This window comes from Mastigoproctus giganteus, chromosome 7 (genome assembly GCF_048544385.1).
Source record: "Mastigoproctus giganteus isolate SK-2022 chromosome 7, ASM4854438v1, whole genome shotgun sequence".
In the NCBI taxonomy this organism is placed as follows: domain Eukaryota; kingdom Metazoa; phylum Arthropoda; class Arachnida; order Uropygi; family Thelyphonidae; genus Mastigoproctus; species Mastigoproctus giganteus.
Genome location: NC_143581.1, coordinates 234,870,653 through 234,887,728, shown reverse-complemented (window position 1 = coordinate 234,887,728; position 17,076 = coordinate 234,870,653). Strand labels below are relative to the sequence as shown.

Sequence of the window (17,076 nt, the reverse complement as noted above, 5' to 3'; positions counted from 1 at the left end):
AACTCGTGTCAAGTGTTTCGATATCAGATGGCACATTTTGGTTATTCAGTCCCCTGTAGTTAAGGTTCAACACCAAAGAATGGTGTTGAACAGGCCAAACTACCTGCCACCAACAGAACTGTAAATTATTATGTAAGGTGGCTGTTCGTGGTTAGCAAAGGGTGCAGTGCATAGTATGGGCTCACTAGGAGGTCACTGTGCAACAGCTGAGACTACAATACAATATGGGGGAATGCAAGAACACTATAACAAATGATGATACACCGCACACTCACATGTATGGGGTTCTACAGTAGACAACCAAAAAGACACCCTCTCCTCACCACCTTCTCTTATTCTGATGAAAAATAAATTTGCTTTGCAGTAATGGGCAATTGCAAGGGGTTCCATGTTTCAATTTCAAAAAGTGGAACACACAAAATTCTCAATTCTAAATAAAAGTGGGCCACTTAAAAGGATATTTTTACTCCTTTGATATTTAAATTACTTCAAAATGGCCTTGTCAACTTATATGTTTGAGTTTACATATGTAATCCATTTTGCTACAAACCTGTTCACACATGACTTCATGTTTTTGTTTTCTATTCCAAGCTGTACAGTGTTGAGTTTGATAATTTAAACTGTTGAAAAATAACACATTTCTTCTGCTTCTTTTGTATTCTCTAATAACTTATTTTTTCCTAAGACGTTTTGCTTGCCACCCCTTGTAAAAGTACTGTATGGTATAACAGTGTCTTAATCTCTGCACCAGAGTGAATTGGCTTTCAAAACTATAGGATAATAAGACAGCTGTTGTTTAATTGAAAATAGTTTATAATTAAATTAAAATTCTCAAAGAAATGGCAAGGACACATGTGTAGGATACTATATGCTTAGGATATGCTTTGAGTTTTTAATAAGAAAAATTTTGAAACTGTTTCACTGCAGTGCTAAACAGGCAACAAGAAATGGTTCGGTTACAAAATAAAAGCCTCATGAGTATGCATATAGCAGGGGTGGCCAACTTAATTTGTGATGCGATCTACTTTTTTTCTTTAAAATGTGCCGCGATCTACCATCTCAAGAATTTCATTGCACATGGTTAAAAAAAGTTAATCAACACATATTGGAAAATGTCGTTTATAAATTTTAAATTTAAATACAATTCAGAATTCTTATTTTAAAATTCATACGTATTTAAATTTTTAATTTTGTGAAGTTTGTCTTCGTGTCATCTGCCAAGCTTTCAAAATCGGGGATATATTGCGATAAGGCCAACAGCAAAGAATCTTCCGTATGCAAGTCCGTAAGAGTAGAGCGATTCTTCGTCTTTTGTTTATTTCATATACAAAAAGGCCGATTGACATAGATATGTGGAACCAAAAAAAAAAAAGGAATTTAAAAGTTCACTGCATTTTTTTTTACATTTGGGTACATTTCTCGGCAAACATATTTCCAAAAGTCTTTTTCTGATGATCTGGCTTTTAGGAAGATATAGTTTCACAATGTAATAATTTAATTTTCAAGTAATATTTTCTCCATGTGAAAAATTTCAGCGATTTTTTTCTGAAATTTGTTTTGTATCTAAGTCAACATTAATGGATAAGAAATATATTGAATAATATTTTCAATTGTTTTAAAATCACTGAATCTGGTTTCAAAATCATTCACAACCTTCTCAATTTCAGAAACCTATTTCTCGCTATTAAATTCAAAAACAGGATATTTTTGCAAATGATCTGCATATTTGCGATCGAATTGGTTTTCTTTGAAATCCTTAGCCATTGCCAAAATTTAATATTTATATGCAGAAATACTACTAATCGTGTCACCCACATTTTTATTTTTCCCTTGTAATTTCAAATTCAGATCACTTAATTTACTGGTAAAATCTGCCAAAAGAGCCAGATCACACAACCATTCCATATCTTGTAGCTGCTGATAATCATCTCCCCTTTGATTGACAAATTTAAAAATTTCATTCAGCAAATTTCGAATTCTCTGTAGAAACTTACTCCAATTCAGCCACCTCACATCTGTGCGTAATATCAGATCTGCTTCTTTTCATCGAGTTGCACTTTGCAAAGTCTCCTTTGAAGAGATTTCCTCTGATGGAATTCATGATTTGAGAGTTATGTCCATAACACTTTAGTATTTAATCTTTTGCTGGCTAACACTTGTTGGTGTATAATGCAGTGGTAATATATCAGATTATGCATTAAATTTATCAGACTTCTAGTTTTTCTTTTAACAAAACCATACCCAGAAGTTCTCTAGCAGCAATATCATTGAAAACCATAATAATAAAAATGAGCAATTCAGCTGTATCACTGACGTCTGTAGATTCATCCAATTGTAAAGAAAAGGACACAATGAGGAATATGAGCACGCGATTGTTTGCTCACATTTTTACTCATTTTTTCGATACGTCGCATCACAGTATTTCAAGATAATTGCAGATCTTGAAGGGCACTTTTAATTTCATTTTTGTTCTTAATTTTCAAAAAGAGAATCTGTTATTTCTAAAAATGAGTCTTTGATGAATTGACCATCGGAAATTGGTCTGCATTTTTTTGCAAGAAGATGATTCACTTGAAATGATGCTGCAGTTACTATTTTAGATTGTAAATTAGGTGTCATGAAGAAATTCTGTTGTGCAAATAATCTGGATTTAAATTCTTTTAATTTAGTTTTTCTAAGGTCACTATTAGGCAGAAAATCTGATTGGCATTTACCATGGAGTGCGTTGAGTGCCTTTCTAAATTTCCTTTTTTGGGTATAGCCACGGAAGCATTGCAAATCAAACAACAACATTTTTCTTTTATCATTACAAAAAAGTATTATAGTTCCCGCTCTCTCGATGAAAATGATACGTTTTAGTCTTTTTCATGGTATTCATTTTAAATCAAAGGGTAGAAAAGAATAGCGAAAGCTTAAAAACCGTACTCACCTGGAAATTAATCTGCGATGGTTTACTTAGGTAGCGTGGTTAATGTTTACATTGAATTGTTAAATTGGAAAATTAAAAGGGAGGGAAGTAAGTAAAGGTTGACTGAGTTAAATGGGCGCAAGGAAACAGAAGTGTACACATCCAATCCTTGGTTGTCATCGAAATAAAAGAAGAAGAAGAATAATTAAAAACTATGTAAGTGAATCCGGTGAAGCCAATAGTCTTTACGAGGACTTTCGTTAGTTAAAGAACGTCTTCAGTTGGCAATGTGTGGGGAGAGAACGCGTATGGTATTTTAAGAATAAAAAATTATACTCTCGTGATGCCTTTTTTGACATGTGGGAACTTTAATCTCGAGAGGTTCCAAATTGGGGAAAGATTGAAGGGGAGTTTAGAATTCAGAATTTGGAGGTTAGAGTGGTGCTTGTACCATTCAATAACTAGAGCTTCATATTGAAGTATTCTGTAGCTGGATTTTAGTTTAATGATGGAAATGGCAGAATCGATGAGCGGGTTGTGGTTATGAGTCTGGGCATGAGTTGTAAGTTCTGTGACAGATTGGTTAGACGTGAGACTATGGAAATGGTAGTATGCACGGGTGTTGGATGTTTTTGATGAGCCAAATTTGGTAGTGGTACTTCCGATATAACATGTGTTGCAGTTTGGTTGACAATTAATGAGGTATATAATATTATTGAGGTCGTTTGTAGAATATTTGTATGTGTCTTTATAGGTGCTGAAGAAGGATTCTAATTTGTTGTAGGTGGAAAAAACAAGGGAGATATCAGTGTTGTTAAATAGGTGTCGGAACTGTCCTGCTAGTTCATTGTGGCAAGGGAGGACTATGCGGATGTTAGTTTTATTTTTGTCTTTGGTTGGGATGTTAGATTTAATTTTATTTTTAGCGTGAAGGATTGTATTTAAAATGAGTTGGTGGGGGTAACCTCTGGATATAAATTTGTCGGTAATATACTGTATTTCATTGTGAAGGTCGGTGGGTGAGGAACTGTACTTTAGTGCATTGTGAATTTGGTTATATAAAACTGCCTTTTTAGTGTTTAGAGGGTGATGAGAAGCAAAATGTAAGTATTTACCGGTGTTTGTATTTTTCCTGAAAATTTTCGTATTTAATTTTGTGCCTGTTATATAGATAGTGAGATTAAGGAAATTTATCTGATTGTTCTGTCCAATTTCAAGGGTGAATTTAAGTCTATCATGTACAGAGTTAAGTTTTACGAAGAGGTTATTAATAATGGGTCTGTTGCCTACTACAAGAATGTCGTCGGCATATCGCATGTATAATTTTAGTTCAGGGGGAAAGGGGTGTAGGATTTGGCTTTCAATGGCGGCTAGGTAGATTTCGGACAATGGGGCCGAAATCCCCAGTCCCAATCAAAGGGTATTAAATGAATGTATAAGTACTGTACTTTTATTAATATTAAGTAAGCTAAATAAGAATTTTACACATACACTATGCTCTCCACAACCTAACTGTGTGAATTTTCACTAGACAAGCCTGCATGGCGACAAGAATAGTCATGTGGTTCAACGGATTTGTAATAAGCGTATGCAGTTGGGAGCATAATAATAATAACATTTAGATTTTGACTAATCTATTTTTTATATATATTTAAAATTCGTTGTGATCGACAAAAATCGACTTGCTGGCCACCCCTGGCATATAGCATCAATAACAGCAATGTCATATCGTCACTTATACCCAAAGTTTTGGTTTCATGACCTTTTACATAAAGATCTGCATACACTTATTGCTTCCTTCACAGTTTGCTGTGCAGTATAATAAATTGTCACAACAAAGTTTTAAAAGAAAGAGAAAACTGAATTGAAAGCAGACAGCAGTTCTTAATACACATTTTACTGCAACACTCAAATATGCAGGATGTGAAAGATGACTGTAAAAAAGGGAATGATTACATATCACTGGTCAGTTCAATGGAAACTTTTATGTTATAGCTGAGGTATGCAATTTTGAAATGACACTGGAACCAAGCTATAATGGCACAATTTATGGAGTTTCATTTCACACCTGACCTAAGTGTGGCATTATTTCCAAGACTGCTTTAATCAATCTGACTATTTATATAGGTAAAGTAGAAAGAAAAAACATGTTCACTGCGATATAAATAAAACTGATATGGAAGTGAGAGTTTGAAATAAAATATGGGATACAGAAATTATAACCACAAAACAGCTTTAAAAAAAAGAGAGAGAGTAAAATATACATATTAACTGGAGAAGGGTGCAGTACTATGTTACCAAATTTAAAAGGTAATAGAAAGCATGAAAAAGAAAGAAAATAAAAGCATGAAGAATAGGAAATTATTTTTAACACCAAAATTAAAATCAAATATAAATTTAATGGTTAGATATGTATTAATGAACGAGGGGCTTAAACTTAAAGGGGCTTAGACTTTCCGAAGTCTAAAAGATGGGGAGAAATTAAAACAATAAATTACATTAATCAAACAAAAATTAAAACAGATCATAATGGTCAACATTTACAGGGGACCAGTGGTCATAACCTATCTCGGCAGCATTCTGAACCAACATATCAAAGTTGACAATAGACTGCCTAAAGCTGATTAGTAATTGATTACGAAAGAATTTAAAAGATTATCACAAAGTAATTATCAGAAAAATTCTTTGTGAATGATAACAGATTTTAATTTATTAGATAATGCTTAAAATATACCTGAATATATAACAAAATTAGTTGAAATTAGTTTTCAATTATATTGTCAATGTAATTGAAAAGTTAAATAAGGGAGATCAAATAATTTGTGTAGTAATGGAACTGTGGAAATGTGGAAAAGAACAAGGTAAAAAAAAAAGTATAGTCCAAAGGTACTAAAGATGGTTGGAATGTGGCAAAAAATTGTCAAAAAGAGATGTACCTAGGTACGTTGGGGATGTAAGAGCCATTATCATAATAATAGGCCTTACCCATGCCCAAGGCCTATCATAATAAGACAAGACTGAGGGAAAAACAAAAAAAAAAAAAAAAAAAACAATATCGAACTCCATCCTCAAATAACTAATAGCCAAGTAAAGAGGGGGAAAAAAGTCTACAGTAAAGGGGGGAAAATGGCACTTAAGTACCAAAGCAAGCTGGGTGCATAGCTATTTAACCCTGAAGACCTAGACTTTAGTGAAGAGTTATTGAAAAAAAAAAAAAAAAAAAATTTGTAAATACCATACACAAGCATTTTGTGATACAGGACAAATAGAATATTTTTTTTAAATATATTTTTTAACCATACTTGCAGCTAAAAACACCGAAATTTTGAAACAGATAAATCTTGTTACGAAACAGACTGAAAAACAGGTAAGGCCATAAAATAATAACACAGTCCTTGAGGCTGTCACAGACATTCTCTCAGATATGCCAGATATGCTGTACTTGCTACCTGGGAGTCTAAAATGCTGATGGAACTGATACTCGGTGACATTCAAGTCAAGTAGACCAAATTTTGGTGAAGTCCGGATGGTCTGTGACAGCCAAACCCTCTGCTTGCACCTTCACAATGGTGGAACTGTTAGTAATCCTGGGTATAACCTCCATGCACAAGCAGACTGGGTGACCACCCAGGTATGAACCAACGTAAGCAGGGGTCGAGGTGTGACACCCACACGACATGGAGGAATGCTGCCCCTGTCTTCCCAGCCAATATTAGGTGGTAAATGACTCTCATCAACCGGTGATATACCACCACTTTGCTTATTGGAGGCTTGAAGTGGTAAAACCCATGTTTAGTCTCCAGAGCTAAGTTCTGGTCAACCCTTCCCCATCTCTTCCATCATGGCAAGATCCAAACTTCCTTACATTTTGAGGGTACAGCTCTAAAATGGTGTTCGCAGGCTGGCGGTAAGTTAGTACACTGGACCGAACCTATTGATAACTCTAGGAGGCTTCCGGATCAGCTAGTGTATAATCTTGCTACCACTACTCTGCCAGATAGTGACTGGAGGGAGTCCGAGTAGTGTGTATATGCGGGGAGCATTGTTGAGGCCATGTTATGTCAAGGATCTGGGTATATTCTTACCACGTGTACGCCATATCCAAAAATTTCATTATTCATACAGCACCCCCCCCCACTTTTCCTTACTATTGAATACACCATGAATTGTCAAACTAATAGAGTAAGGTTATCTGCAAAAAGATCTAAACCTCCCAAACACTTCCTAGTTCATTTCACAAATATACGTGGTCTCAACTCTAATCTCAACGATGTCCATTTCACACCTGAAGTCTGCCAAACCCCATGTACTTTTTCTGACAGAATCTCAGTTATCAGTTGATTCAACTACTGCTCATCTCAGTTACCCAAATTATTCGCGATATAATTCCTTTCGCCTCAAATGTGGTACTTGTGCATGTCCATTCTGATTATTCCCTGTCAGAGACTTGGTAATTTGGAATCTCCACTTTTCAATTTTTTCTGGCTTAAATTCTCTACCTCATTGTGTAAAATTCATCTGTTGTCTATACCATTCTCCCAACTCCACTAATCACTTAGATATCCTTGACTTTCTCTCTTTGCAACTTTACTAACAGTGAGGTAATTTTCCTTGGTGATTTCAATGTTCACAACTCTAGCTGGCTTCCATTTTGCAATTTCTAATAACCTTGCACAGATTGTTCTTTTACCTACAAGAATACCAGACAATCCTAACCATACAACCAACAAGCTTGATTTTTTTCTCACGAACAACCCTTCTAAGTACATGGTCAAAGGGAGTGGTCCTTCAGGCACCTCAGATCACAACTTGGTGATTGTCTCTTCTCCAATGGAGCCTTTATCTCATGGCTATTCCCAACCTCGTAAGGTTTGGCATTACAAGAATGCAAAAATGGGATGACCTGCAAGATTTCTTTTTTTTCTTTTCCTTGGTCGGATTACTGTTTCAAAACTTCTAATGTCAAAGTCTGCTCAGATCGTGTCAGTGAAATTATTCTTGTAGGAATGGAATCCTTTATTCCACACTCCACTTTAAAATCGTGTCCTTTATTTGGTTTTCCAATAAATGTGCTAAGGCTGTTCAAGAGAAGAATGATGCATATTGTAATTGGTTTGTTTTCAATTCTTCAGTTTCATTTTCTGCCTACACCAAAGCTCGCAACAATTGTAAAGCGGTCATTAATCAGTCCAAACTAGATTTTTAACAGGTTAAGAGTAGAAAACTTGCTTCTTGCCCTAATGGTAGCCGAGCATTCTGGTCTCTTGCCAAAGCTATTGGCCACAACTTTTGCCCATCTCTGCTCCCACCTCTGGAAAAACAAGATGGTTCTGTTGTCACTGCAGCAAAGGATAAAGCAGACCTGCTAGCATCCCATTTTTCTTCCAACTCGTGTATTAATTATCTTGTTAAAACCCCTCCCACCATTCCCAAACGCTGCATTCAATGCCTCCTGTGGTCTTCCGTCAAAAGGATGTCAGTAGGATTTTGACGAATCTCGATGCTAAGAAAGCTCCAGGCCCTGATGGTATTTCTCCACTTGTTCTCAAAACCTGTGCTCCTGAACTTACTCCTATTCTTTTTCACCTTTTTTCCACTTTCTTATTCCAAAGGTGTTTTTTCTTCTGCTTGGAAATTTGCTCATATCCAGCCAGTTTCTAAAAAGGGTGACAAGTCCCTCCCATCCAATTATCATCCCATTGCAATTACTTCTTCTATGTAATGGAGAAATCAATTAACCACCAATTCTTAAACTACCTAGAAACCTTCCGTCTGATCAACGATTGCCAGTATGGATTCCGTCAGTGTCGATCCACTGATGATATTCTGGCTTATTGTTACCCACACATATGGACAAATTCAATGGAAAGGTTTCGTGAAACAAAAGCAGTTGCTCTTGACATCTCAAAGGCTTTCGATCAAGTTTGACATAAAGGTGTTCTAAACAAGCTTCCATCTTATGGTTTGCCAACTGTTTTTTGTAATTGATTATCCAGATTTCTCTCTGATCACTCACTGAGGGTGATCGTAGATGGCTCTCTGTCTTCCAACTTCTCCACTAATGCTGGTGTCCCTCCATAGTTCAGTTCTTTCCTGCACTCTTTTCCTCTTGTATATTAATGACCTTCTTCCACTGACTGGAAATCCTATCCATAGTTTTGCCGATGATAGCACATTGCATTCCACTTTCCATTTTGAGAAACCTTGCCCTGCTCAATCAGCTTCAACTTCTCAAATATCTGCTACCAATTCCTTAAATGTCGATCTTCAGGTACTTCTCCGGAGGGGCAAAGACAACTTAGTTGATCTCAATCCTTCAAAAACTCAGTTTTGTCTTATATATCTTGCAAAAAGGATTCTTCTGCTCCTATGCTTACCCTTTGATGACACTCCGATTTCTAGGCAAGTTGATATATCTCTTTTGGGATTACCCTGCTTCTAATCTCTCTTGGCACAAGCACATTACAAACACTGCTTCCTTTGCATCTAAAAAATTTGGTTTTCTCTTTTGCTCTCAGCATTACTTTCCTTCCAAATGGCTTTTCACTCTGTACAAATCGCAAATCTGCCCTACCATGGAATATTGTTCCCACATCTGGGGCGGTTCCCCCAAAACCTCTCTCAGGCTTCTAGATTCCATTCAGAAGAGAGCAGTTAGGTTAATTAATGACTCCTCTCTAACAGAGTCTCTCCACTCTCTGTCTCATTGACGTACTGTTTCTGCTGCATGCCTTTTCCACATATACTTCCATGGGCACTGTTCTTCTGAATTGGCTTCTATAATTCCCACTCTCTCTCTTTCAAAACAGTCTGAACACGTGCTGCCACCAGTCAACATCCATTTACTGTCCAACTTTTCATCTTCCTCGTTTATTTATTCAACTGCCATTTTCTGGAACAACCTTACTTCACACATTTCCTGAAAATTACAGTCTACAGAAGTTAAAGTCTAATGTCAACAAATATCTTGTTTCGTCTTCTTAACCTCCAACCCAAGCATGGTACTAAGTACTATAGGTTGTAATACCTCTCGTGTTTGGGGTTTTCATATATTTAAAAAAAAAAGGAAAAAAAATTTAGGGTCAAGGTTCACATTTTATAACAAAAAAATAGTTCAAAGTATGCAAAATAATTAAATATCATGAAAAAATTTCAGCATTCTTTCTTGTAGCATACATTATTGTTTTAATACTTGCCCATTATTCCAGCTCTGGAAAATTCTTTATTTCTAAAATTTTTTGGCTTTGTTACATAAATCATAATTCTTTTTGCACATTAATAATTCTACAACCATTAATTATAGAACTTAATTAGTATCTTAATCTGCCTTTAATTCTTGCATTAGAAATAATTTCCTATTCTATCCACTTTTACTTCGTCTTTTATTTTTTTCAACTTTTCTGCTTTTTAATACCTCCAAGGCTTGGCAACCTATGTGCTGAATACTAACTCTTTCCAATGCATTCTTAAATTAACAGTCTTAACCAAAATGTTTATCTCATGCACTCCAAAATATTATTTAATTCAATACTAACCAGTGTAAAAATGTAAAAAAAGAAAATCTTCAAGATTCAGTGAAAATTGCAGGAGATATTGCAAAAAGTATCATAATAATTTCAGACATGCTTCAAATGAGGGTAGAATTGCTGGCTGAATTATGACCCGAGAGTCTGATAAATAACAAAATGCAAAATTAATTAAGTAAAACAAATCTTTCTCTTAAAATAAATTTACATAACTTTTTAGGTGACATCTCATATACCATTTACACAACTGCTATCTATCACTGTTCAGAATAGTAATGAAGTAAATCTCTTCTACATTCCTTATTTCTGAGACATGATTAACTGAATTTTTCTCACTGGTGATATATTTAATTCATGAAATGATAACAAAATTATTCCATTCTGCCTTGTGGGGAGGGGCGCACACACACGCACGCCCTCGATTATCTGGATAATTCAAGGGTGGAGTAGGAAATAGTAATAATTATAAAAAAAAAAAAAAAAAACCAAGACCTTAAACTATTAACTTGCACACAAATTTTTTCTTGTGTGTATGTGTTGTAATGAAATATACACAAACTCAAATTCTACAATCTACAAGAAATATTTACTATATATGGGAAAAAAAGGGGGTAGGGGACTTGTTCTTATTTTCAGGACAGTCTGCATTTCATGCCACAACATTCAGCAATTTTGCATTGTAGACTCCAACTGTTAATGAGTTATTTGTTTATCAGCTATTTAATCTACAGTTTATACAATTAAAAATATATGGTATAAAATACAATTAAATAAATTAAAAATAAATATATATAGCAGCTTGGCAACAACTTAGATGGACTGAGAAAGAGTTAAGTGGCCAGTAGTTATCACAAGACATGAGGAAGAGAAATGAGTTCATCTACTAAATTTCAGGAGAGTTCACTTCACTGAAAATAAAATACCATTATAATCTAATTAATCTGTACTTCTTGAAAATTCAGTTGTGGTCTCTACATGCATGCATGCACACACACACACACATCACACGCACACAATTCTGACAACAAAGCAAAACTAAAACTTGAACAAATATATCATGTGCTTTATAAAATATCCTAATTGCAAGTCAGCAATAAAATTATTTCATAGTAATAAATCCAATTTTATAGACTTATAGACCTTATCTATCCTTATAGACTTAAAGCATTAGCCAATTTTATTTTAAGAAACAGAATATAAAACAAAGTTTGTTTTCATCTTCACATGAAAATAACAAAACAAGAAATACCTGAAAAGAACTGGGCAATTTCTTCTTTTGAACATCCAAATGGTAATCCTCTTAAACGTACACAGCCATCATTCAATGCATCTTGCTGATGAGCACCACTTCGTTTAATAACCCATTCCATTTCACTTCTTTTTGACTTAAAAACTGGGCAAATAAATTTCAGTAACATCATTAAATAACCACCTTTTTCGATGTGTATTTTTCATTTTAGTTTATACAAGTTCAAGTTAAGTCCACAAAAAAGTTTACTGAAGCAAGCATAAATATCATAAACAAACACATTTTTGTAATAATAAAAACATTCAGTTCACTGATCACAGAAATTTTAATAACAGAAAAATATTGGGAACACCTCTGGAAATACTTTCTTTTCCATTAGCAATTCTATATTAATACTGCTTTAAATTCATTACTGAAAGTAATACAATTAATATCAAGCTCACTGTATTATTGGAACTCGAAGCAATAAACAAAAGCATTCAGTTTACCGGTCACAGAAACTTTATTAACAAAAGAGTATTAAGACCGCTGGGGATACTTTCTTTTCCAGTAGCAATTCAACATTAACACTAGCTTAAATTAATATAATTAGTAGCTAAATAAAAATCAAGCTCATTGTATACCAGAACTGTAACTAATAAATAAAAACCATTTCTTGAACGACCACGGAATTTACATGTAATTTTTTGTGAGATTTGTTATTCTATGCAGCATATCCAGAAACTGCATCTAAACACAGAAAAAAAAAAAAAAAAAAATTCTGAAGTGTTTCTAACATGTAGTTATAAAAACTAATGTTTCTCCTTCAGCTTCATTATGCTTCTATGCACCAAAACGCTCTTCACTTTTGATGTTCTGTGGTTACCAAGTTGGATCACCGTGGAAACAAAATTTTACTCAATCAACTATTACTAAAATTTTTACATAAATTGAGTAAAATTTACTTTATGCTGTGCACTTCACCTGCTATTGATGTCAAAGTAGGGGTTTTTTATATTAATACCTTCAGAGATAAAGACATTTTTAGAATCAATGACAGTTAACTTATGTTATTCATAATTTCTGCACATATATACACATATATTACTTTTTAAAGTTAAATTATAATTTACTTTCAGTAAAACCCAGCATAAATCTAACATCAAGGTCAGCATGAATGTTTCTGAGATAGGATGATTTTCAGTTTGTGTAATTTGCAACAGCCATCAGTGATAAGTTATGATCAGCAGAATATCATGCAGTAAGATTATATTGGATTATCATATTGAAGTTACAATAAGTTGTCTGTAACATTAAAATATTCTTTTAGCTGACTATAGTCTTAAATTCAACAAATGCTTATTCATAAATTATATTTAATTCACTTTTTACTGTATTATTTATGAATGCTTTGCATTCTTAAACTGAAATGACTCTATCAATAAACCTATCACATTGTTTTGTGTAGTTCAAAGATTTTTCAATCTTTGAACTACACATATAGAAAATATCAGATGTAATTTAGCATTAGGAATGACAATTGATGCAAGAAAGCAAGCTTATACAGAATCTTCCAAAAGAAAAAAAAATCCCATTTCACCTATTCAATCCCTCCAATAATTTTCTAGTTCTTCCTTTCATTTATTTAAGGTATCAACTTCCACAACAACAGATGGAAGTTTGTTCCAGCAAACAACCAACTAGTGGCTAAAGGCAGCCTTCCGCACATATATTCTGCAACTGTCCTTCCTCAATTTGAATTTGTGCTCTCCCTTGTGTGTGCCCTGAGCAAGAGGGAGAATCCCATCAGCTTAATTAATCAGCCTTGCTTAATTCACTCAAAGCCTTAAACATCTCTATCAGATCACCCCACATGTACCTAGCCTCCAGAAAATGCAATTTATAGAAATGAAGCTTTTTACTCCAACAATCAATTACACTATGTCAACTTTCTGCACATTTAATCTGCAACTATCCTTATCCAACTTAAAAGTTATACACTCCTCCCCCATGGTGTGTGGCATCTGATGAGTGAAGATGGCATCAGCATTTAGTTTAATTAACCCTTTCATACACTTCAATTTGGTCCCCGTGCAGATGCCTAGTTTCCAGAAACTGTAATTTACACATAACCTCAGTCATTCTTGGTAAGGATATCCTTTTGTGCTTCTAAATAATCTTGTTACTCTTCTCTGCTTCCTTTCCAACAGATCTGTCCTACCTAAGATGATGTTTCCAAGCCAATATGTCGAATTCCAGATGTGGCCATGAGTATCAAACTCAGACTGCACATGAGCAGACAATCAGTTCCCAGTAGATTATTGTACTGTGCAAATGGTGAGAGAATGCAGATCAGCTAGTGCACACACAGCATGCTTGTATCATTACTGAGAGAAATATTAAACATAAATTAAATATATTTCTACTTGAAGTAAAATATGTGATTTCATGACAATCAACATTTACAGTGGTTCATTATAAGTCATAATTTTATTTAAATCTTATTTCAGTTTATCTCCTTTAAACGCTATTAATTTTATTATAGGTTTTACCCTTCCGGTTGAAAAGTCAGTTGCTGCATAAAAAATAGGCAGAGCCAACAGTCCAACCAGTTTGACATGCTTAACATATAAAGTGGGAAAATCACTTCTTTGTCCTTGCTGTCAAAGCACTTATATCAGAATTCATAAGTAATACACAATTACATTTACTGAACAAAACATTTAATGAAAAATTTTTTTTTGATAATTAAAAAAATTTAAAATGCTATTTTAGTTCACTAAAATAGCATTTAAAATTTTTAAAATGGGTGTTGGGGGAGGGTGTTGGATAGAACACCGCAGTGAACTGTCAGCACCGCATTGAGAATTAGGAGAGAGTGATTTTCTTTTACTCTGACAATAATCATCTGTTCTTTTGCGGAAGTACGTTATCCACATTTTTCTGTAAATGTTTTCCCCATCTCTGCTTACATGGTCACAGTACCTGCATATCCAAATGACACTGACATTTTGAACAATTCAAAAAAAAAACAAATTTAAGAACTAGTGACAATACTGATGACAAGAGAAGGACAATGAGGTCAACAAAGATATTAAAACCTTCTAAACATGAACTGTCGGCATTTGGTGAAAATGAAGTTAGAAAATTGTCAATTAGGTTACAGTTAAATGAAAGAGATACAATTCATGGATTTCGGGAATACCTAATTGAAAAGATGGTTTCAGAAGAATTTGATGCATGCTCCAAGTACAATACCAATTTCAAAGGATTTTCACAAATGAATCTGATCGCCAACCAGAGCTTCACTGATGACAAAGTTTTTTCACTACTATTTCTGAACATTGTAAGCCCACCGCTGACCCGATTCGATCCAGCAAAATATGTCGATTCATGGTTGCTTCAGAAACACCATTCATCAACGGACACAAAGAGAAAGAAAAGAAGTCGGCACAGGGGGTCGGATGAGAACTTATTTTGCATGGGTTTGTACACCATGTGGGCCAACATAATGCCATATTGAGCGGTGTACACAAAATTTGTCTGAGAATGGTGGGTAAATGTATGGGGAGGGACAAAAATGCTTTTGTCAGCCTATAGCTTATTATACACCATTGAAAAGAGCTCAACGAGTAGGCCTAAAATATAATTTTAAAATATTTTTAAAACGGCGAGGCCAGACAGAAAAATGTGAGTAATTTTCGTGTCCACCCCTCTATTTCCGTCGCTAATAGAGCTAAAAATTTAAAAATCACATTAGCTATGCATTATTCAATGCTTATCAAGGGAAAACTATTCCAATTGAAATTTATCTATTTACTTTTTGTGTCAAAATTAAAAACCAATTTTTTATTGCCCGCTTCTTTGTACTAAGTAACTCCTTTTGGTGACAAAAAGGTTGCTAAATAGTTAGTTAATAATTCTATAAAAGTCATTTATAAAATTTACAAAAAGAAGTATTTTTTAACAATTTTCAAAGCTGGAGTTGTCCCAGCAAGGAGGTATTCAGAGGAGGCAGTGGCGGGGAGACGCCTGTGTGTGTGTGTGGAGTCTTGCACAACCCTCACCTGCCAGTTGCTTCTCCCCCAAGACTTTAATCGCTTCTCCAGGAAGAAGTCAGAGTCACTTCTCCCATCCTTTTCATTCACATCAACTGGAAAGACTCAAATAGATATTTTCATTAGTTCCTGTTTTAATCCAAGCCAGGGTACTAGAAACTTTTTTTCAGTTACCATAAGGCTCTCTATTTAAGATACTACACTAACCTACTACGGACCCTTCATCCTGAGTGCCTGACACTCAAGCAGCTGACCGATTTATTTACTTATTTTACCTACATTTTACTTATTTTTTTATATACTTGAATAATAAATTTATGCTTAATAAACTGTTAATATACTAAATTCGTTGTTCTTATTCCAAAAACATTAAAGTAACAATATAAATTTTTAGAGTACTTTTCATATCCTTTTAATTTTAAATTTTTCCTGATAGCAAAGAATGAGTACCAGCACCTTTTTTTTTTTTTTTTTTTTACAAAAAAGGCCCTGATTATTTATAAGTGCTATATGATGCAAGAAAGCGAGCTTATAAAGCATTAAAAAAATAAAAAATATATAATAATAAAAAAAATCACACATTTCATCCATCTAAGATTGTCTAGTTTTCCCTTGAATTTATTCAAATCACCCACTTCGACAGACAGGGATGAGTTTGTTTCAACAATCAAACACCTGCTGATGAAGAAAACTCCCGCACATCTTTTTTTTTTTTTTTTGTTAGTTTTTGGCACATCGCCTTCTGTGGCCATAATGCACCTTCCAAAGTTTTTGCATTTTACTCTGATCCAAGCCCGAGGCGGAATTTGAACCCGCAACTTTTGGGTTGCCAGGCAGGCACTTTACCTCAACTGGCTAGCCCGGTCGGCTCCGCAAATCTACTCTGCAACCACCCTTCTTCAACTTGAATGCCACCCTTATGTAGTCTCAGGAAGATGAAGAACATTCTGCCCACTCAAGTCCTTAAACATCTCAGATCTTCACACAAGTGGCTAGTTTCCAGATGTAATTTGAAGAATTGAAGCCTTTCTTGATAAAACCAACCTTTTTTCCCCGCTTCACCAAACTTTTCTGCTCTTCTCTGCACTAACAGCATCTCTACATATCCTTCCTATAGTGAGGGCTCCACACCTGTTTAGAGTACTTGTAGCCTAACCATGGCCTTGTACAAAGGGATAATCACCTCATTATCCCTGCTAGAAAAGTTTATATCACTGACAAAACCCCATAATCTGTCCTGGCAGCCTGTCAGCATTGCCCAGAGAACTTTACATTCTACTTAATAATTAATTGATATATTCATCATGGCCTAAAGCACACTCCTATTCTCACTTGACTTCCCAGTGCTTAGGTCAC

The 17,076-nt window shown here is 34.7% G+C and overlaps 1 protein-coding gene across 2 annotated transcripts in view; it reads right to left on the bottom strand.

Moving 5' to 3' along the window:
• LOC150083780 (heterogeneous nuclear ribonucleoprotein H2-like) overlaps window positions 1-17,076 on the bottom strand; it is a 166,577-nt gene that overhangs the window by 112,768 nt on the left and 36,733 nt on the right. For both annotated transcript variants that reach the window (XM_090377485.1, XM_090377486.1), the window contains one exon: window positions 11,684-11,827. In XM_090377485.1, coding sequence (XP_090233611.1) covers window positions 11,684-11,827 — 144 coding nt within the window. The remainder of the gene's footprint in view (window positions 1-11,683; window positions 11,828-17,076) is intronic.